The sequence below is a fragment of the Triplophysa rosa genome, linkage group LG6 (assembly GCF_024868665.1).
Source record: "Triplophysa rosa linkage group LG6, Trosa_1v2, whole genome shotgun sequence".
Classification (NCBI taxonomy): Eukaryota; Metazoa; Chordata; class Actinopteri; order Cypriniformes; family Nemacheilidae; genus Triplophysa; species Triplophysa rosa.
In genome coordinates, this window is record NC_079895.1 from 2,175,150 (window position 1) to 2,198,028 (window position 22,879).

Consider the following 22,879-nt stretch of genomic DNA (forward strand, 5'->3'; position numbering starts at 1 on the left):
GCGAATCTGAACTTGTTTTGTCAGTATTTGAGGTCTTAAAAAATATATTTTCTGCAAAAACACGTTATAGTTATAGTGCAAAAAAATAGTTATTTTCACTTGTTTCTCCAGTTTTCATTTTCTGCAAAAACATGCAAATAGAAACAATCTTTTTATTTGAAATTTGGGAGAAATAATGTTCATTAAAATCATCATTTTACCTAATCAGAAAAACAGTCTCTTATATTTGTAAATACTGGATATCACATACATGTTTTGTAATTTTATCATGATTAGAAATGTTTAAAGTGACATTAGTTACACAAAACATCAGAAATGATCACACTCAGTGCTTACATTCATACTGATGTTTTTTTATTTTTACTGATTAGTTTTTGTTCTACTGAAAGTGATGTCATTAGGCAAACTAGCTTCTCTTAGGTAAATTTACTTAGGTGTTTGTTTAGCAGATGCTTTTATCCAAAGCAACTTATAAATGAGAGAGCATTTAACATTGTGTCTTAGAAGCCATAGTTTACAGGATATTCGCAAAGGATGGAAAGCGATATAAATATGCAAGAAACTATGATTTGTTCAAATATTTGTTTCATATTCGTTTGTTAATTCTTTTCTTTGTAAACCCCGGGTGAAGGAGCGTTTCAAAAGAGGTTTAACACAACACCACAATCTTGTGAATCTGACATCGAGCGTAAATGAGATTTCAACGTTTTGAGGGAGGTGAATGTGACAGAACTTTCACTTTCATTTTATCTATTCCTTCCTTTACATAATTTACAATATGCTACATGAAAATATCCTATTTCCATCTTTAAAATAGGTTTATAAGATTTAATCTCAAATATTACGTACTGTATAATATAACTCTCGTTTTCTTGCCCTTTCCTGGTGTGTGTTTTTGTAGCTCATTAGATTAAACCTTGCGTACCTTCAGTCAGCATTGACGACATCAGGCAGTCTTGCATTTAACCAGCAGCTTGCTAATTGCATGCTGGGATTGATGCAGAATTGCATGCTTGACTGTGAACGGCAAAACTTGTGACTTTTCCTCCCTACCCCCCTCTTCTCTGGTGTGTGAGGGGGGCGGGGGAGTTGGGGGCAGACGGCGCGGGACTCACCCCCGCTGGATAAACGGTAGCAGGTGATTGGACAGAACCATGGGTGACATGCAGCAGCGGAGGCTGCAACTGAGCGTGCTCTCTGTAATTACCTCATTTGAGCTCAGCTGCAGGGAGAGAGAGAGACGGGACAGATAAAGCAAGACGGTTGGCGTTTATGTTTTAAGTTTGAAAATGCTGTGCACTCATCCCTACATAAGCTGCAGAGATGGTCTGAAATCTCAGCCCTGCGCTTCGCCGAACACGGGGGTAAGTTGCTCTGCGCCGGTTTACTCCTTCCTGAAATAAATGCGAAACTGTTTCTCTGTGGGATCATTTAAGCTTTGATTTAGAGATACTGTAGCCAGCGGCTTCTTCCGCTCATCGGACTGTAGGTTTGCTGCTTTACTGAAACGTGACGGTGAACTCCGCCGTTCATGAAAGGCAACATTCATGACTTCCACAGAACACACTGTTCCCACTTTGAATTGATGGGTTGTTGCGTATATGGCACGTGAAGTGAAATGTCGTTTCACAGAAAGACAAAACGCTTATGTTTGAACTCGGCAAAAGCAAAGTGTTGAATTTGCTCCGTTGCAGGTAATCAAAGTGTACAGTGAAGATAATACCAGCCGGGCTGTGGAGGTACCCAGTGACATCACTGCCCGGGACATCTGCCAGCTGTTCATCCTGAAGAACCACTGCGTCGATGACCACAGCTGGACTCTGTTCGAACACATACCACATCTGGGCATCGGTAAGCCGCTCTCTTTCGTTCAAAACCTGTATATGACTCTTTCTTCTGTGGAACACAAAAGGAGATATTTTGAGAAATGTCTCAGTGGTTTTTGTGTTCATACAATGGAAGCGAAAATACTAGACAAAATGTGCTTATTGATGACAGAAGAAACAGATGTTGAGTTAATGGCATTAAATATTTTTAACGCGTTAATCTAAAAAAATGAATCGCACGCGTTAACGTTGACAGTCCTAATATAAACTTGTCTTTAAACTTTAAACTTGTCCTAAATACATGTAGAAATATAACTGTTGTATTGCTTAAAAGTGAATATGAACTTGTTTTCTTTGCCATTTTTGAGGTCTGAAAAAATACACAGAATCTTTTCTGTTATTTTCACCTGTTTCTCCAGTTTTCATTTTCTGCAAATAAATGCAAATAGAAACAATATTTTAATTAGAAATTTGAGAGAAATATCGTTATTAGTTCACAGAATGAAACAAAAATGATAATTCTACCTAAAACATACCTATAAATAGACTTAGTAAATCTGAAATGGTGCTTTGAAATGGATTCTCAATGTTTTCTGCGGCTGTATATATAGTGTATATAAGGCATTGCCATATAAAGTGGCTGGATTGAAACATCACCCTGAATAAATGTATTCACTCAATTAATGAATTTTCTTCTTTATTGACATCCTGCATGATAATATGTATTGGTTTTAGTTGAAACAGTAAGGACTACACTTAATACTATAGTAAAGATACAAAAATATGAACTTTGTCCGTTTGACGTGACTCAGCCCCAGCCCTGCGTTTAGAGTACATCGACTGATATAAAGGGTGTTTTTCTCTGTGACATACTTTATTACGGTTAAATGAGTGGTTATGGAATAAATATTGTTTTTATACAGTGGTGACAACAGCGATATAATCACACACGTCATTGTTTAATAGTGACCTGATGTGTAAAAATACTGTAATGTCTTGTGTTTACAACATCATCGAGCTTCATACATGACTTATCTAATTGTAATTTATAGATGTGCATATAATTACATAAAATAAATATCTTCACGCCTATTGAGTCCAGTATGCACCAATATGAGTTTTGAGAAGAAAAATGTAAAAGACGCCAAGACAACTTTTAACCAGCCTCACTGAGAAATTGAGATCCTAACCAGTGCAAACGACATTGTCACTGTCCGAGCATTCCTGGCGTCTCGCTTCCGAAACGCTTCGTGAATGAATGAGTATTAGATAACGCAAGTCTTTCAGATGGCTGTGTTCTATATGGTCAATAAATAGCTTTCAGGATCGCAGGAGCTGAAGAATATTAAATGGTGAAATGAAGTAACGGGCGCCCTGCGCATCACTCTCCTCGAAGGTCGCTCATTATTATCAAAGCATAATTTTTGCAAAATGTTATAATAATTCATCCGTCAAGCCCACGCTGCTGCCAGACTCCAAACCTCCGGGCTGAAAACAAACGCAGTATTATAAAACAGACAGCTCTGACGGTGAATTCTGATTGGACGAGAGGCCTTTGATGCTTTTGCAAAGTGCAGAAAACACACAGCTGCGTTAGTTCATTTCTCTTTGTATTAATAATAAATATAAGTGTTCATTGAACGTTAATGGCTTGTTTGTTACGTGGCAGTTGCTGCTTGTGCCTTCAAACAGCTCTTTACTATGGTAAAATCACTGTAACACATAACACATTAACTGTTGTTTTATTTTTTAGGCTTTGATGGTAAAATCACATCTTTTTTATGGAACAGAAGGCGGGGCTTTACAGGAAAAGTTTTGTTTATTGAACAGCGTGTGCAATATTTACTTTGTGTGGACTATATTAATCTATGAAGTCAACATGAAATCAAACTAGACCATTTCACGTTATTTATAAATGGAAAAAAATGCCCCCCTCCAACCTCTTGACCAATAATGGCCAATACAATTTCATGATCAACGTTTGGGTTCAGTACATGATCAAATAATTTGCGCTCTGTGTCTCACGTTGACTTGAATACACATCGAAGGCATCACACGTCATCCGTATGTTTATGTACTGCATATACACATGAATGAGTGTCAGCATATAGTGTCCATACGTCAAGTGGTGAGAACATACTAACCTTGTGTATCTGTTCTTTTTCCAGAGAGAACCATAGAAGACCATGAGCCGGTGATGGAGGTTCAGTCGAGTTGGGGAATGGACTCGCACTGCTGTCTGTACTTCAGGAAGAATTATGCCAAATACGAGTTCTTCAAAAAGCCTCTTGTGAGTCTGTGTGTTTCTGGACGCATGGCATCCTCATCGTGTGCAATTGATTTGCTGGGGAACAGAGTTTTAGTCAAGCTCTCAGTCGTACCTGAAAGCACAGATGGCCACACCAAAGGGTTTCCCATGATTTGTAATTGTGCTGGATGGGAATCAAGCATCGTTAAAAACTGAATCTGTAGATCTTAATAAGCATGGTTTAAATCAGGAATACATCATTTTTGCCTCTGTCGCCATCTCTTTACAAAATCTAAAAATGCAGGCTACTTTATGTACTTTATGTATCTTGCCGTGGTTTAAAGTCCGATGACATCCAACTGACATTTTCCATGAAATCGCATCCGACAGATCAACTTCTATCAACTAAATCATTGTTATAAGCTTACCATTGTGGTCGTAGTACGGTTTCATGTAGCGCTTAGTAAAATACTGTATCAGTGATTTAAGAGTTTTCAAACCTGACCTGTTTGTCAGATTGTGTTTGTGGAAACAGAAGTCATTGTGTTTTGTATGTGATGTTTGGGTTTTCGCAGGATTTTTTTCCTGAGCACATGGTGTCTGTATCAAGTGAAACCAATGGAGTCATGAACCACTCACAACTAATCCAGGTGACAAACTTTTTCTTACGCTATTATTATTACTTATATGAATAATATTAAAGTGATAATTTACCTTAAAGATTCTGTCATCATTTATTCACCCTGATATTCAAAACACGTATTTTGTGGAAGACAAAAAAGGATATTTTGAACCAGAGGTTGCGCGGGACTGTTTTTTTCTTTCCACCCGCTAAGTTTTATTTCCGCTCCCGCTAAAAATTTACTCTGTGTTCACTGTTCGCCCGCTATCTGCTTAGAATGATTTTCGTCCCGACCTGACGGATCCCGCTAAATTTAGATCACGTTTCCAGATCTCACATTTAAATTTCTCCATAACAAATATAAAATGTAAGCTCGACAAAAACCTTATCACTTATTTTTTTTTGTCTTGTCAATATACAAAATTGTTCTTACATTTTAAAGCGGAGCTATCATGCTATGTCATGCATTCTGACTTCCTTACACTGTTAAACGTGCTGGCTTCTCATGCTTAACATGGTCAACTTGTTAAAAAACGAGTTGGACGTATGACGTAGTATTTCTGTACTTGATACACTTCCCCATGAGCCAACTGACGAGCGAGACCCGCTTACCATCAAGATTATCTGCGCTGCGTCAAGATGGGCTGCACTACGCTGCAGCTGGTTACTCTTGCGATAGTGTTAGTTTAGGTGCGTCTGTTGGTTCACGGCATCTCAGTGATGGATGTTATATAAACGATGGATATAACGCTGGATTTGGAGATCGTTTGAAACTGATAGATGGCGGTGGTCCCAGCGCTAAAAGATGCCGGAACTGCATGCGGTAAGTGAAACTAAGTCAAACTGTATGTCTGTGTTTTGTTGGCAATCGGCGTGTACGTGCATAATGTACAAAACACGAAGGGATGATGTGATGATGTGTTGTGTGCTCGTGCTGTAGTTCCATCCCACTCTCCCCACTAGTCCCACCTCTAGCAGCTCGTGTTTTTCCGGAAATAATCCTACAGCTGTATCTCTCTTTTATAAATATGATCAAACTAAATCCTCTTCGAAGATACGACGTATGCAATACTACTGTACAGGCACTCAAGATTAATATGAGATTGGCAGAAACTGCCTGTGATACGCGATCTTTAATGTCAATACAGTAGACAAAAGGTCATAGAGAAAAATAAATGTAATACGTTAAATATGACGTCTTTCACTTTTATTCACGAATCAACGAAACCCTTTGGCTTATAGCTATCTCGTGTAAAATTAAATCGCTTTTTTTACCTAACTATTTAACATCCATGCTAGAAATGTCCTGATGACCGACGCCCCTCCAAAAAACACGAATGCTCTCTCTCTCTTCTCTAAGGTCCTTCCCCGCTCTGTCTGGGGGCTGACACGTGCAAATTAGACTTATAACGGAGTAAGAACTGGTCCACACGCGCAGCACATGCATAACACAGTCCTCTGATCAGGCTGTACATGTGGTCAGTTAGAAGGATGTCGGGAGTGGGCTCCCGTCCAAAGACCCGCTCCCGACCGCTACCGAACTTTTATCTGAAAAAATGTATCCCGCGCTGCAAAATTTCATATCGGGTCCTGCGGGAATGCAGACCTCTATTTTAAGTGCACAATTACACCAAAACCAAAGTTTTCAGTTATTGATGCCACTGTAGAAGTACTCATAAATTAAAACTGTCTAAAAATGCGATTATTTGGTGCATTTAGTCAAATGAACTTTATAAGAGACCATTGTTAATGTGACTACTGACGTTCCACCCGCAGACCTTCCTCAGTTCCAGCTCCTGTCCCGAGATCCACGGGTACCTCCACGCTAAAGAACACGGCAGGAAGTCTTGGAAGAAGTTCTACTTTGTTCTGAGAAGATCAGGATTGTACTTCTCCAACAAGGGCACATCAAAGGTCGGTTGAAATCTTCACGCGGCACCGGGCGATTTCCAGCGTCTGCTGGGTTTCTGCGTGCAGTTAGACGGTGAAAACTTTCCATCTTCAGATCTCAACGCCACGGAGTCTGCAGGGATTAGCTTTAATCATTCACAATACCACTTGCTCTTACTCATAAGATCCCTTAAAGGTGAGCTGCACCGCCTGTCTATATTAGACAGATTATACGGAGCCCTCGGTTTATAAAGGTTCGCTCGAGTTCTGCAGTCACTTGTTTTGAGATGGGATGGTTAGATCTAACAGAGCGGCTTTATGGGGCTTAGCTCAGTAAAACTGGTAGAGCCGGATTTTGTGTAACACTTCCAGCCCCGAACCCTTGCAGTCACACAACAGTTGAGCTGTGCCAACCGGCGTCTTCTGCTTTTTCATTGTTCTTACCACAACAGAGCTTTTGTTTGAGACATGCGAAGTCCTCGCTCTTCACTTCATGATTTAAGGCTGTTTCTTCAGCTATGGACAGTTTTATTTGTCCTTTTTAGCCAATTGTCTTTTTTGAAATGTGTTTAATGGGTAATGTGACTTGTCTGCTAATACTGTCAGTAAAAAGAGATGTTTTAATCACCAGAGACTTCTGGCCTGGATTTGTTACGAGATTGCTAATTCGTATGAATTTATATGATGTAAAACGTAAATAAGTATACTGTAACTATTAGAAAAAAGATGAAGCTTTACCGTCACATCGTAATGATCAGGGCATGGTAAATCATTTGCAAAATACTTCACAGAACAAAATAAAAAAGCAGTTGCTTTAATTCAGCTGAGACGACGTGGCGTGATTCGTCTTTTTTGCCATTAACTGAATTTCTTTCTTTTGTTGTGTTTTCCAGTACAAATATAAAAAAATCTTAAATCACAATAAATGTACTTGAGAAGCATAATGATCCAAGATATTAGTTTGGTTTCTAAAAAAAATTCTAAATCAAAACTAATTCTAACTAACGACTAAATCAAACTTAATTCGGTTTATGCTTAAAACAAGCAAAAATATCTGCCAATGTGGTAAGAGAAATCAACTTAAAATGAAATTCTTAATAAGGACGTAAAACCTATTTCAATTTTTTATTTTTCTTAAAACAAAACAAAAATCTGCCAATTGCAATTAAATACTTAATAAAGATGTAAACATGTTTTAATTCTATTTCTCTTACTCCATTGGCAGATATTTTTTTCTTGTTTTAGGAATGAATTTAATTTTGATAATTGCATTATTATTATTTTTTTTTTTTAAAGATTTATTTTTTGGCGTTTTGCCTTTATTTGACAGAGAGAGACTCTTTTCAGAGAGGACAGGAAGCAAAGTGGATGAGAGAGAGGGGGTAGGGTCGGGAAAGGACCACGAGCCGGGACCCTAACTCGGGTCACCCAGGATGCACCGGCGCCACATGTCGGAGCACGAACCACTCGACCACCTGGCTCTGACAATAATTGCATTATTTTTCATGCAAACTTATTATCTGTCATTTTGCTTCTCAAGTAAATGTATTTTGATTTTAGATTTTTTTGTTATTTGTGTGGGAAAACAAGAATACTAAGTAAGAAATATATATATTTTTTCAGTGTTGCAGTCATAGTGTTTTTGTCTGTCTATACTGTAGGTCAGTAGTGTAGTTTCTTCTCTATCTTGGTGTGTGTGTAAATGAGAGAACTGAGATGTATGGAGGTGAGACAAAGCCTGTCTTTGTGTGTCGTCTCTCTCTGTGTGTCTCAGTTTTCTCTCGACTCGCTTCACTAGTGGTTGTTGAGATAAAGCTCCTGCCATTGCGGCATGTTTCCGTGTTTCTCTCGTCATGGATATGCATATTACACCCTCGCTGGAACTGAGAGCTCGGTCTGAAAGAGAAGACACTAGACATTCATCAGATCATGTGTTTGGAATTTCTGGAAAATATTTAAAACAAATAATAATAATATGTTTGAATAATGTCAGTATGAACAGATGCTTCTCTCCTCACCCTGCACACGTCTCTGAGTGACCGTCAATGGGCACTCATTTCGTCTCTATATTACGTTACAGATTCACCGCATGTGTCTTGTGTCCTGATGGTTTGAGAGATGTTCTGCATAGCTCTCATGTGGGAGTTTATCCCGAGTTAAAGCTCAAGCTTAATGTTGGGACTCGCGGTCAGATGGCATGCGAGCACGCGCCCATCACACGCGTCTGGTAGATCAGGGCAAGATTCACATATGAAAATACCATTGTGTGCTCTATAAACTCAATAGTTTGTACAATCTACTAACTATTATAAAAAGTACAAATATCATAAAAATGGTTAAGTCAGAATATATTTGCTTGAAAGCCAGAATGAAAAAAACGAAATAATGCTTAAAATAACCAAACAATATCTACCAATGGGGAAATAAAAAAACTTCAATTCTTTGAATTTGGTTAACCCAATCGGCATATATTTTTTCTTGTGTTAAGTATAAACTTAACTTTACATTTGTATTCTTTTCAGAAACTGACTAAATATCGTTAAGTCATAATATCTGTAAATCGTTTTGCTTAAGTTTTTAGAAAGAATATAAGAAAACAAGACGAAGAAATACTATTTTTTGCAGTAGTCTTTAGATTAGATTATGTGCTCGTAGCCGTGACTTAAAAAAATATTCAAGGAAATACATTTTTAAAGATTACAAGTTTTGGAGGAATGCTTGTGTGTATGTGTTTTATCATTTATTTGATCACGTTTTGTTTATATAATCTTTAATGCACTGAAGTTAGGCATATAAATCAGTTGTATGTTTGAGGATTTCAATTCATATTTTGATATTGGATCATAATTCTATTCCCTTTGTAGGAACCGAGACACCTCCAGTTTATTTGTGAGTTCAGCGAGAGTGAGGTCTACACATTATTAAACGGCAGGAAAGTTTACAGCGCCCCGACAGACTACGGATTCTGTGTGAAGGTAACGGACATTAAATCACTTCAAGCTGCTACACGCCGTCATCATACACGATCGCAGCGAGTTTTATCATGTAATCAGCCCAATACAGTCTCAGATTTATGAGTTATAAACAATCATAATCAAACAATCTGTCTGGCTTCTTATCTTCTCTGACCTTTGTAATGTTTCTACAGTGTTGATCTGTGGTCAGACATTACATGTGAAAGTGCAATATAAATAAACATACAGTTTCATTAAAGATTTGGCGTGGTGTTTATCAAACACATAATCACATCTAAGCTGATATTTCACTTCATTGACAACCAAGTCGTCTCCTAAAGTGATATCTTGAATTGAGCCTTCGCCTCTGGTTGCATTTTTCTGGTCTTCTCATAAAGTTACTGTTACTGTATTTTACTTTTGGTTGTGTAAATTACTGTTAAATTCAGACAACACAACATGTATCCTATATTTATTTTGTTATAATATATATTTTTTAATGTGTGGGTGGAGAGGGGGTATTAATCTGACTTCTGTTTGTATCGTTTTTGAGCTCAGTAAACAGATCAAATACTGTATTTTGTCGCTAGACTGTTCTGAAATGTAACCATTTTCCTACAGCAAACAAATGTGTTGCGAAATTCACTGTGAGAAAAGAGTAACGAGTTTAGTTTAAATCACCAGTGTGGACTGTGACTCCATACTTGGACCTAGGATTTGTTTTAAAGTTTTATAAGAAAGAAAAGTCCTTTTTTCTTCTATAGGCAAGTAAGTCGAATGCTGCACGTGACCTGAAGCTGCTGTGTGCAGATGATGAGCAGACAAGAACGTGTTGGGTTACAGCCATGCGCCTCTTCAAGGTGAGAAGGTCTCTCTCTCTCTCTCTCTCTCTCTCTTTTTTCGTTCTTTTTTTTAAGGGATAGTTCACCCAAAAATAAAAATTCTGTCATCATTTGCTCACCCTCAGGTTGTTTCAAATCTACATGAATTTATTTGTTCTGTTAAACAATATTGTAATATTAACACAATAATATTAATTTTAACACATATCTTTCATATCTTTCTCTGTGTTCATCAGAACAGAGTTATTTATACAGGTATGAAATGACATTTAGTCATTTAGCCATTTAGCCTTTGTCTATTATTGCCTTGCGCTATATGTATTAATCATTTATTTAACATTTGAAAGTAGCATTGAAAGTTATTTGTCCCCTTTGATCGCTTTTATACAAATATCTGTTTGTTGTTGATTGGGTTTAACTGGTAATGTTTTAAGTTGGTTGCTGGTTATGAAACAGTCATGATGTTTTCTTGGTTTCTTCGCAGTATGGCATGCAGCTTTATCAGAACTTCATCCAGCCCTATCAGAAGCAGAAGAGTTCTCCTATGGTGAGTCCATAATCTCTCGTGTTTGTTTAGCACAAAACAATGTTTAAACCACTTCATTTATAGTCACATACACCTCAACAGCTGGTGTAGAAAACCTGACCTCTTCTTCGGTTCTGTGAGATCAAGGCTTTGAGACGATCAGAGCAGGACAGAGGTCAGACGCTGATGTTTACGTGAGATTTACTGGGGTGTTTGTGTGTTTGCAGAGGAGCATTTCGGAGAACTCACTGGTGGCCATGGACTTCTCAGGACACAAGAGTCGAGTGATCGAGAACCCGTCCGAGGTGCTCTCAGTGGCTGTGGAAGAAGGCCTGTCATGGCGGGTATAAAATACCTCCCTCAATCTCTCAAGATTTATTTTTATGCCATGTCTGAGCAAATTCATTCATATTAGGATATATATCGAATATGATCAAACCTGAAAATATGAAGGTATAATTTTAGCTACATTGCACAGCCGCACAGATCAGTATGGTGCTGTGATGTTTTGTAACACGGTGTGTAATGTGTGTGTGTGTGTGTGTGTGCTTTTGTGTATTTTTTTCTCTCCTCCAGAGGAAAAGCTGTCACAGGTTGAGCTCTCACGGCAGTCCTTCTACCACTCACAGCTCCATGTCCAACATAGGTCAGATGCACACATTTATCATTTCTAGTTTAACACATCACGTGCATAACCATACACAACATATGAAACACGCTTTGAACACTCTTCTCGCAGTACACAAGGATAGTATACACACAATAAAAATACAATTATTTATTATTTTTCATTCTAATTGAATAAATAAATCAGAAAAAGTATTTTCCGCTTTAGTACATTGAACATATATTTAGCACATACATTGTCTTCCCATAAATAACTGATGTAGGTTCGAGCCTTTGTATGAAATGACAGATATTTCTTACCCCCGTCCATCTTTGAAATGCTAATTTGGCCATCTTTCTGTTTAGAAAATAAATTTACTAATTTATGTAATGGACTCAAGCGTAGCGATGAACTTCCGATGTTGTCAGAGGTCGGGAGAAAATGCTTAACGTGAGATTATTCACTTTATCCGTGGAATAAGACCTCGTTTTTTTGACAAGTAGTGTTTATTACAAGTACAATTTGACAGAAATGTGGCTTTCCTTAGTTGTTTAGTCCATTATCTGTTGTACATATAGAGCACTTCGCCAGATGTAAACACTGGTGTAGAAGCACTTCCTGTTTCATTTTTATCTATTTTATTTTTAATTCTTACATAATTTTCAGGGGTTTTTTGTCTCTACTGTCTGTAGTAATGTGGATTTGTACGTGCTTTGCAGTGTAAAATTGTGAAAAGTGCTCTGGAGGTAATTCAAATAATCATTTGAATTGAATCTACGCACCAGACTAATGAGTAGACAGAATAAATAAGTTGTTTCTTACTGTCATGTCTGTGTTTCTCCAGCTATCCATGTGGCTCAGCCGTGGTTTCACAGTAAAGTGTCCCGGGATGAGGCTCAGAAATTAATCACGCAGCACGGCCTCATTGATGGGTATGTTCACTTCAAACCGATAATTCAAGGTTTAAGACGATCGATTCATTTTCCTTTCTGTCTTAAAAGGTCTTGCCAGACATCTTTTAACAATACATTTACATTCACTCGGACACTCTCATGTCATTCTACATGATCTTAATATGAGTATTTTAAAACAGTTCTATTTATTGACATTATTTACCGTATTTGTACCTCCTCAGGCTTTTTCTCGTAAGGGACAGCCAAAGTAACCCCAGGACATTTGTTCTGTCACTGTGCCATACGCAGAAGATCAAACACTTTCAGATCGTACCTGTAAGTCTGAACCATAAAAAACAACATGAAACATCACATGTATTTGGTCTTAATGCTGTTTGTGTATGTGTTTGCGACGGCGTCAGGTCGAAGAGAGCGGCGAGTTATTCTACAGTCTGGACGACGGACACACGCGTTTCACTGACCTGCTGCAGCTCGTGGAGTTTTACCAGCTGAACAGAGGCGTTCTGCCCTCAAAGCTTAAACATCACTGTGCACGAATCACCCTCTGAATCGCAGGACGGCCCGTAGAGGCTCCCGAGGACCCCTGCAACGCACCGCGCCCTTAAACACGCGGGGATATTTCGGACATCAGCTTGTGCCTTGGACGGGAAACTCAACCGGCGGAAACCACCCACTTTATCCGGGAGGGTTTCACCGTCCACCCCGAGATGAGCATCGGGGTCTGACCTGATCAACTTTAGTGTATCTTCACTGATTTATGAAAGACTGGTGCTGTCTGCTTGATATTAGAAGAGAGCGTGTGTGACGCGTAGACTTTTCAGGACCCTGATGGAGGGATAATCATTTGCGGTGTGGATGTAAACGGGAACTTGTAGCGTAATTTTGCAGCTACTATTTCCTGAAACCACCTTATTAAGCTACCGAACAAAGCTCACTTTGACATGTAGTGGTGTGAACGAACTAAAGCTGGGTGTACACTGAACGATGGTTGCCAGGTTTGTACTGTACTTCGTAGGGCAAAATCAACAATCTTTAATTCATTTGTTTAGATTTGATTAATCTTATAAAAACGATAACTATACTATCAAACTTACCTTGAGAATCATGAACAGACTCCTGACACTCCAGTTTTTTTTATCTTTTATTTTGTATTTTTTTGACGACACATTGTTGACATGAGAGCGAGGGTTTAGCTGTACCGTTTCGATTTTTTGAAAGAGGATGTCAGATGTGTTTAAAGCTATTAAACGTCCAACATTGACAATCGTGACCAAAGCCCTAAAGATGTACACGGTACAGTTTGACATCCAAGATGGTTGATGCCGCACAATCCGCTTTGGCTTTTACTCACTGGAGTCACATCGTACAATCTTAAAAGCAACAATCGTAAGACAGATAAACATCGCACGGTGTGCACCTGGCTTACAAGACATGGTATAGCCATAACCTAAATATATAAGCTGAAACGTTTTTGCTGTTTTCCAGAGGGTTACGTTTTACTCTTTTAGTCATGTGTCCAAAAATTCAGGTATTTGTTACACACGGACATGCTTGTTGCAAAAGATTCATGTACGTGCATGCCATAGATGGCACAATTGTGTTTGCCGTGGGCGATGCTTGACGTTAGACTCTCCGTGCCGTGGAACGTATCATTTCCTCCCAATGACAGCGACGGGCCTACGATATCATGCGGTTTACATGGAAGAGCTGTGCGCTCGGACGAAGAGCGTGTGAGAATAATCATGTGACTTATCGATGATCACAGAACTCACAATTGTTGTACATTGAAATTGATTTTTTTATAGACACGTGGCAGAATTCAGGTAAATGGTGTTTTAGACCTGAATTGGTACATTTGTTATGGTGAAATGATGAAAGCGGTTGTTAAAACATGCTGCATGTGCAGTTTTTTTTATGAGATCCTGCGTAGTTCATCTAAAAAAAACGAAGAAGCAATGTTCTTTCTTAATGTCCAATATAATGGTGCAAAAACAAAGATGTAGATTAAAACATAAACATTGAACAAATTATTGTAATAATAATTATGAAATGGCTTGAACAAAATGGAATGATTGGGCACTGTCCACAAATATTCATTAACTTTTTCGAAGCATTGGAGCCATAAATCCTGGGTACGTTGGCTTTTTCTAAATGAAAAGTTGGTGATTTTGAACATTAATTATGATTCTCATTTTTAATTGTGATGTTTTTGCACACAAACCAAATGAAGTTTTTTCAACCCAAAGTCAAGAATCTCATTCCCACACATGCATTCAATGTGCTCAACCAATCAACCCTGTTACCAAAGGTTTTAAAAAGCATAACAAATGACAAACTATATATTTTTAAAATGTAACATAATACTGTAAAGAACATTTTGTGAAAGTGTAACCTTTGTATCTTCAATACTGACCGAGTAAGGACACATCAAATATTGAAACCCCAGTGAAAATCAAACTTTGATGCTTATCTCAGAATTAGATTTGAGACTTTAGCCTGGTTTATACAGACTGGCTCACATTTCCTGAAGATTATTAACCAACACGTGGTCCCAAACTATCACACCAATCAGGTTTTTATCTGTAAGTAGACCTCAGTCTTAAAATTTGATAACGGGGTTCCAAACGTTACAGACCTCTTAAAAAATAAACGGACGACTAAACAGCTGATGTCATGTTGGTTTAACCTCGTGAGGTTGATGATGAACGTTTTCTAAATCTTAAGCACCGATGACTCTTTACTTTTTTGTGGAAAGTGCCATTTAAGAACTGCACATTCATCACGTCCACTGGGCTGTTTTGTAGAAACGAATCAACCGCGTTTTCTCAGTCTTTGATCTTTTCTGTGTATGTTTCTTGTAGAATGACTTGTACAATGTCGCAATATGATCAATTGTTTTACAGCCGTGTATTAAAACAAAAATGGGGGGGGGATCACAAAACCATTAAAAATCGTTCAGATGGTCAAGGTTGTAATTGCACTGTAGTTGAAACACTGGGAACTTGATTTCTTTTCGTCATGCTTATCCAGTACGATACGATTCCTTTTCTCCGACTGTTCGTTTTATTTCATGATGATGTTTTAAGGATATTTTGTGTCTGTTATTGCCGTCATATCCATCCTAGTACATGGATCTGCGTCTGTCTGAATGCTGGATTGTAGGTGAAATGAAATGACCATGATTATGTACTGTATCGTGTTCTTTTCAAGAGCAAAGATCAATTACAGCAGATGTGCTTGTGATTTTCTGATTGTATCGGAGTGGAAACCCACCCACAGTCGTATTGCCTGCATTGAAATCGGATCAAATCAAAAGCCTGTATCTGATCAAAGAACTCAGTCATTTTCTGACTCCAATGTTTAGTGAACATTCACTCGCCGTTCTGTGTGTGTGTGTGTGTGTGTGTGTGTGCGTGTGTGTGTGTGTGTGTGTGTGTGTGTGTTGGTTACTTTTTCAGTGCTAGACTTTTTTTTGCATTTTTTATTTCTGTTATTTTATGTAAATGGAAAACTCACTCTACCTTTTATTTCCAGTTTGTTTAATGACACTGACAGCAAATAAACTTGAAACACCTTGCTCCATCCATCCACGATGACCTCTTATCTTATATGTACTTATATGTGCTGTTTTACTATGTTTATAAATTATGTTACAGTACAAACACAATTGTGCATGGTCAAATAACACAATTCATTTGTGTTAAAGTGCTGGCTGGAGGTGTCCCCAATATTTACGTAGGTTCAAAGTAGCCATGAAAGAAATTATGTCTGAAGTGGCATTAAATGAGATTTATATGGGCAGAACCCAGGGGGTCTGGGCGGAGCCGGCGAGACATACGTCACAGCTCTCTTCGGCCCGACATTAGGGGTCTCACCGTCACGTCACGATATTGACTACCCTACTATAGTTAGGATTAGGATAATATTAGGATCATTTGTATGATTACGCCGATTTATGTTTCTTCCGGCAGGTTCTCATCCACTCGTTAAAATTAGGTGTTGAAGGCGGGTTTTAAAGATAGGAACCAATCAGGTAGCAGCTTCTAAGTGAATGAACCACTCAAAAGTAGGGAAGTCAAAATCTTACGGGTAGTCATGTTTTTATTTTAGACTGCTTAATTTTAATTGTTAATTCTTAAATTCTTAATAATATTGTCTTTTATTTTTACCTAGCAAAACATGTAGTACAGCAGGGTATGATACCCTTTTTTACCATCGCTTTTTGGTTGTATGGCAAATGTTTACACTAATTCTTTGTCGTGAAAGTATACACATATGCGTGGGTATACCGATATAGATCGACTGTAGTTAAGCAACTTATAATTATTTAAAAAATAAAGATCTGTGCTGTGGGGATTGTAAGGTGCAGTAGTTTGTAAGACCTGCATTACACGTCACTGACCACGCGAGGGCAGCACGTGACTGTTACTGGTCTCTTCAGTGTTTGGTAAAGTTTCGGGTGATCTGCAGATTAGCTTTCTATGGAGTTTCAATGTAATTTAACACAAAATGTGAATAATTATTTGACGGCGAAAACGTGGATTTACTTCTATCCAAGACGTTCACTCTGCTGATGCTTTAGACGGTGAGTTTTCTTGCGAACGCCATGATTCCAGCATCTATGACTAACGTTATATTCACGGCGAAAACCACTAATCTACACAGTTGGGAAAAAGACTATTTGGCATCTCCAGTTCTCCAAATCGTGTGTGTCTTTAGAGTTTCTATTTAAACACTACGTACGTTGTTGAGATTGGCGTGTATTGCGCTCTGATGTTTGCGCGTGCACGTGTACAGGTGTAGCTTTCAAATGCTTCCGCAAATTGTAACACTTGAGGTCACGAGGGAAATTAATTAATTAATAAATATACTAAATCTTGCTTATTTGAAAATGAAGAAGCAATGATTAATATTATGTAAAGAGCTAGAAATACGAGAAATATTATTTAATAGAACACAATAGACTAGCATAAATTAAATAAATAAATAAGAAACCACGCATTTTTACAACTTTATTTTATTGTATATGCTCATTACTGACACCATTTTCAATGTAATGTGTTTTCATTAATAATCCTCTCACAGGTGTGACTGTGCGTGCATTATTTGATTAAATCAGTCTTAATACAGTAAACTGAATAATTGATCTAGATGTTGTTTTGCACCTTGCCTTTGTCAGCTGTAGAGGACAGTGTCACTTCCGGTAGCATCTGGTGAGTGACATCTGCTCCACGTGAACACCTGCATCTCTGCAGCAGATCAGAAATCTCATGCACCTTTCCTATGACATAACACATTTCATGCATGTGATATTTTATCAGCTTTGATTCCCAGATGTGAGTTTAAGCGCAGCATCTCTCCTCGCCCACCCCGAGCGCTTCTCTCTCTCGTCTTTCTCTCTCCACTCAGATCTGGAGGATATAAATGCACCAATGTCTTAAACACACTCCAGTCTTGTCCAAGGTCTGCTGTTAAAAGCTCCTGCGGATGTATTTCTCCATTGATCTGTGTTTGGCTGCAGGGTTTACAGGGAGAGCAGCTGTCTGTGTGCGAGCAGCACAGGAGAGAATCTGCTCCTTAATGAATTCATCCTGTTAAATGCGGCCCAAAGTGCCTGTGGTGTGGGTAGCTGCCATCGCCGATCAGCGAAGGCACTTATTACTGCACCTCTTATTTAGCAACGTAGAGCTGGACAATGTGATGAGAAATGTTTGAGTTCATGTTGAGAATAATGTTGACTTTTGAATATTGCACACTTGACAAGTCTGAGCTCAGTTTGACACATTGTTGACATCTCTTCTGAAACTCTAATGACAGACACATTTGAATGTAAAGGCGGTAGCTGTACTACCGTAGTAAAGTCAAGCATCCTGGTGTCTGCGGGAGTCACCTGGCTGTGGGATGAGGCAGAGCAGAGGTGAGGGTACACAACCAGAGCGTGTCACAGGAAGTGTTCCCTCGAAAGGGGTCAAGCTGTGCCCCGAGGTACGAATGACTGTAGTTGGCATTAATGCGAGCGCTAATGTCACAGAAGCCCCAGAGGTGGTGAACTGCCAGCGGAGGAAGTAAAGATTACAGGAGCCAGAGACTTGCTCCCTTAAAAACATACACGCCATGAGAAGCCTCTGTAGGGTTCAGAGTAGAACAGTGACTTAGAGCATCAGTTCAGTCATCAGAGCTTTTAGTGCGTCAGTGCAATATCAATTCTGTACTTTGTTTACACGGACAAATGAAGAGTTTGGTTCCAAGATGAGATAGTTCTGTTTAATTTTTTAATTGTTTTTTATTATGTTATCACGTTTTTATTGTGTTTAATTGTGTTAGTCGGCTGTATTTTTTTTAGTTATTATGGTTTAAATCAAAACAAACCAACTGCGGTTTGATTGATATTAATTGTAATGCTCAATTAAAAAACACGATTTATCTCATTTTGGAACCAAACTCTTCATATACTGTTTGACAGTTACAGTTTTGTTGGAAATATTTAATGGTATGTGTGTGTTGCGGGTAGTAATGGTAGAAACAGACATTTTTCATTATCGATGAAGTGTGAATTATGTTTGAGTTTTGAGAAATTATAAAAATGCGCTAGGGACATTTCAAATGCTTCTTGTGTAGTTCATTATAGAACTAGATGTGAACACTGGTCCAGCAGCTAATAAAATATTATTTTACATTATTTATATTTATAATATGAAAAAGAGAGAGTTTATATATTCATTGTTTATATATTCATATTCATTTTTGTCACACCATAGGACACACGGTTTATACCCATATTTAAATCTTAAAGATATTCGTTTCACAGTTTGATTTGGTTATAAATGTTCCGTTTAGTTGTATTTTGTTCAAATGTTTGCACTGTTTAAAAATAAAACCATACTCGTCTTCCGAAGTGGTCTGTACTTAAAGAGTAACTATTACAATGTCCTTAAAATTACATTTAATTTTGTGTAATGTTGGTGTGTGTGAATGTGAGCAGTCGGCCAAGTTGTAAAGCCGAAAGTGAACGAATAACAAAGTTATTGGCTTGGGAACAAAGGAGTCGACTCTGAATCACGCGAACGAGTCGTCTGTCGTTCTAATTTCAGTTCTGGATTTGCGTCACTCTGTGTAATGCCTGCCTACGTTCCATTTGCGATGCGGTAGACCAATCACAGCAGACTAGACCATCTGACCAATCAGATCAGAGTAGGCTGACAGAAAGGAGGGGATTAGACAGATGAATCGATGAACAAATCATTTGAGAGTCAGTCAAATAATAATAATAACTAATTACTAATAACTGCCTATTAGAAAATGAAAGTGTTTTTACACCGTGTATGTACGTAAACTTGTTGTTGGACACTCCATAAACCAAAGTAGGACCTTAAAATTAACAAAATATTTATTCTTTAAATTATGCAGCTTAAATGACATGTTGCCCAAAAATAAATAAATTCTTTATTAAAAATCAAGTTAATTTTTTACCAGAAAGAAATGTACTATAAATAAGTTAAGTTTTTATGTAAAAAAATCTTGTATTTAAACTCAGATCCTGCTTTGAATAATTTTTTAAAAGTCAGTTCTTACACCTTGAGCACAATATAGAATAACCCTGTCTTTACCCTTGCCATACAAGCTTCTTTGAAATTTGTATCCAACGTTTTTTGCAAATAAAATATAACAGCTGTATGAGTAAATAATGACAATAATAATACTGTAACGTTTGAAGAGGAGAGTTATTTACAGAGAATGCTCTGTATCCTGATGACTAATCATCAAAAAAAGTCATTTGCTCAGAATAAATTTGCTCTGTAAACTTTCTTATATTTAATAGGCCTCTCTCTCTCTCTCTCTCTCTCTCTCTCTCTCGAGCGAATAAACTGACACAGACTCTCTGTCGTGGCCATGAGGTGTGTGTTTTTTCTCTCTCTCTCGCTCTCTCTCTCTTTTTCTCGCTCTGATAGATTGTAGCTGGAGCTAATTGCAGTGTTACAGCGTGGACTCTCTGGTCTGCTTAACCTCAGGATTTCTGTCCTGTGTTTTTTTTTCATTTCTTTTTTTCGTTTCCTGAGGTCTCTGTGTGGAAGGACCGAGAGTGTTCTGCTTTGTTAATTACGAGGATACACATTCACTCATGAAATAATGGATGTGCTTTGCAATTTCAAGTTTTAATAATCAATTACCGTGAGCGATTCTCCACAGAGTTGCAAAAGAGTCATTAAGTCTCAAAAGGCGAAAGAAAAGAGCACTATTTTTAAATATGCCAGAGGGGGATTGGCTCAGAGCCGTTCTGATGCTTTTACCATTTAATTCCTATAGATAAAGGCCAGATGAAACGCTGGTAGCAGTTAGGACATTGAAAAGAATTGAAGTACAGAGCACAGACTTAAAGAATGACACGTGTAGAATATTTACAGGGTTGTTAAATAAATAAATTGTGACATGCGTCAATAAAATTTTGTCAATATGAAGTCAAAATAAACTCAATTTTACGATTCTTTTATAACTTATATATTTTGGTGTATATACACTGTGTGTGTGTGTGTATGTATTTACATATATATAATATGTATATGTTTGTATATATGAAGAGTTTGGTTCCAAAATGACATAACTCCGTTTTTAAATTTTTATTGGAACGTACAATAAAAAAACATGATTTTTGAATCTCATTTCATTGAATCTCAACTCTTCGTATAGTATAGTAAATATATACTGTAGCCACTTTTCTGTTTGAATTTCTACGTAAAATATGGAAGAATGTGTCAGAATACATGTTGACTTTATTTGGAGATATTAGGTTTTTAGATGGTGGTTTGTGTTTTAAATTAATTTAGTAAAGAAAAGTAGAAAGATGTTTCCTACTGCTGCAGATTTCCTTTGTCCCAAATATTCAAACTGGCACGTTCTATTTGCTCATAACATGTCACGTTTGGACATAAGACGGTTTATGTCATGCCAAAAATGCAAAAGTGAATGCATTTTAATTTATATAACACAGTTCAAACGCAAAAGTGATATAAAACAAATAACGATAATAGTAAAGAGGTAATGAATGAAAGTACAGTCAAATTCAAAGATCTTCAAAATGGAATCCATTTAAAGTTGCAATACAAGCTGCAAAGATACAGAAGATAAAAAAGAAAAACAAAATAACATTGTACATTTTAAAAGGCGTGTTAGAAAATAAGAAGAAATTAAAGTGCAGTCGGAGTTTTAGCAGGCCCTTTTATTTGCTAAAATAACCCGAATGTTTTTTAGTTTATGTTGTAAACTGTCAGTTTGGACCTGGTCTCTCTTAAAAGAGTTTTTAATCGTAAGGGACTAACCTGGTCAAATCAAGCTTTTAATAATTGTACTTTCCCTCAACTCTGCACATTAATTCAACACGGGGGCATTATTTTCACAGCTCACGAATCCGCTGCTGTGCGCCCGGAGGCCAGAACTCAACACCTGAACCGCGTACCACTGTCATGACCCCGGCAGCGTGCGATGGGCGGTAAAAGAAGAGAGAAGGCCTTCTCGGTCAATCATTTTAATGGTCAATATTCAATGTTCCTGCATTCTCATTATGAGATGAAACTGACTGCTCTCAGCTATACACTTGTCAAAACCTGGATCCAGTCCTTCAGTGTGTGTACGAGTGGGCGGTTGGTAAAATAGTTCCTTAAGTTAATGGCTGTTTTATCCAATGAAACTGTGGCACTGTATAGCCAGACTTTGGGTTGTTTTACCTGTTTTTATATGTCTAAACCTTAAAACCTACTTGCATGTTTAGCTCTTTGGAAAACATAGCGGATACAGTTTTTCTGGCGCATATCTAGTGTACTTGCGTCAAATCTCTGAGTATCTTTCAATGGTTTTCATGCCTCTCATCTTGTTCAAAAATACTTCCTTTGTAAATATGACTTTGTTTCCAGATGGATCTCGGATTGAAAATGTTGATTTTAGCAGCTCTTCCCGTTTGTGTACTCGTGCATCAGACGGACGGTGGGCGGCCCATAGACACGGCGTCTGAAGGCTCGGGTGAGAAACATTTCTCTTTACTCCAAGAAAGACTGCAGACAGTTTTTGAGTTTCAAAAGAGTTTATAGTGAAAGTGTAGAGCGCATCGAACACGCGGGAGTGAAGCGGAGGAGATGGGCAGCTGTTACCAACCATCAAACGCAGAAACGCATGAAAGAACGACGCAGCTGGATCAGGGAGGTGTGGAAGGCAAAAACATCTTTGTACAGAAAGGAATGAAAAAAAACAGAGTCTCTTAAGAACAAACATAAAGAAATAAATACAACAAACGGAAAGATTTGTGACAGCAGCGTAGTGTGCCAGACACACACACACACACATACAAACACGCGTTTGTGTTTGTAGATTTGATCTTCTGACACTGTTGAGAAAATGATGCCTTCTGTCTAGCGTTAGCGTTTCATCATCAGTTCAGAGACTTGATAATAAATCTCCTAAT

At 37.9% G+C, this 22,879-nt stretch overlaps 1 protein-coding gene across 5 annotated transcripts in view; it reads left to right on the forward strand.

The window, feature by feature from the left end:
* The window catches only part of grb14 (growth factor receptor-bound protein 14), a 58,326-nt gene extending 42,309 nt beyond the window's left edge, over positions 1–16,017 (forward strand). For 3 of the 5 annotated variants that reach the window (XM_057336140.1, XM_057336142.1, XM_057336144.1), the window contains 12 exons: positions 1,695–1,851; positions 3,995–4,116; positions 4,650–4,724; positions 6,473–6,610; positions 9,451–9,561; positions 10,305–10,400; positions 10,867–10,929; positions 11,136–11,252; positions 11,485–11,554; positions 12,360–12,447; positions 12,651–12,744; positions 12,831–16,017. In XM_057336140.1, coding sequence (XP_057192123.1) covers positions 1,695–1,851; positions 3,995–4,116; positions 4,650–4,724; positions 6,473–6,610; positions 9,451–9,561; positions 10,305–10,400; positions 10,867–10,929; positions 11,136–11,252; positions 11,485–11,554; positions 12,360–12,447; positions 12,651–12,744; positions 12,831–12,977 — 1,278 coding nt within the window. In that variant the 3' untranslated portion in view covers positions 12,978–16,017. Of the gene's footprint in view, positions 1–1,126; positions 1,365–1,694; positions 1,852–3,994; positions 4,117–4,649; positions 4,725–6,472; positions 6,611–9,450; positions 9,562–10,304; positions 10,401–10,866; positions 10,930–11,135; positions 11,253–11,484; positions 11,555–12,359; positions 12,448–12,650; positions 12,745–12,830 lie in introns of those variants that run through there. The other 2 variants (XM_057336143.1, XM_057336141.1) reach the window with 2 other exon arrangements.
* The last annotated feature ends 6,862 nt before the right edge of the window (positions 16,018–22,879 follow it).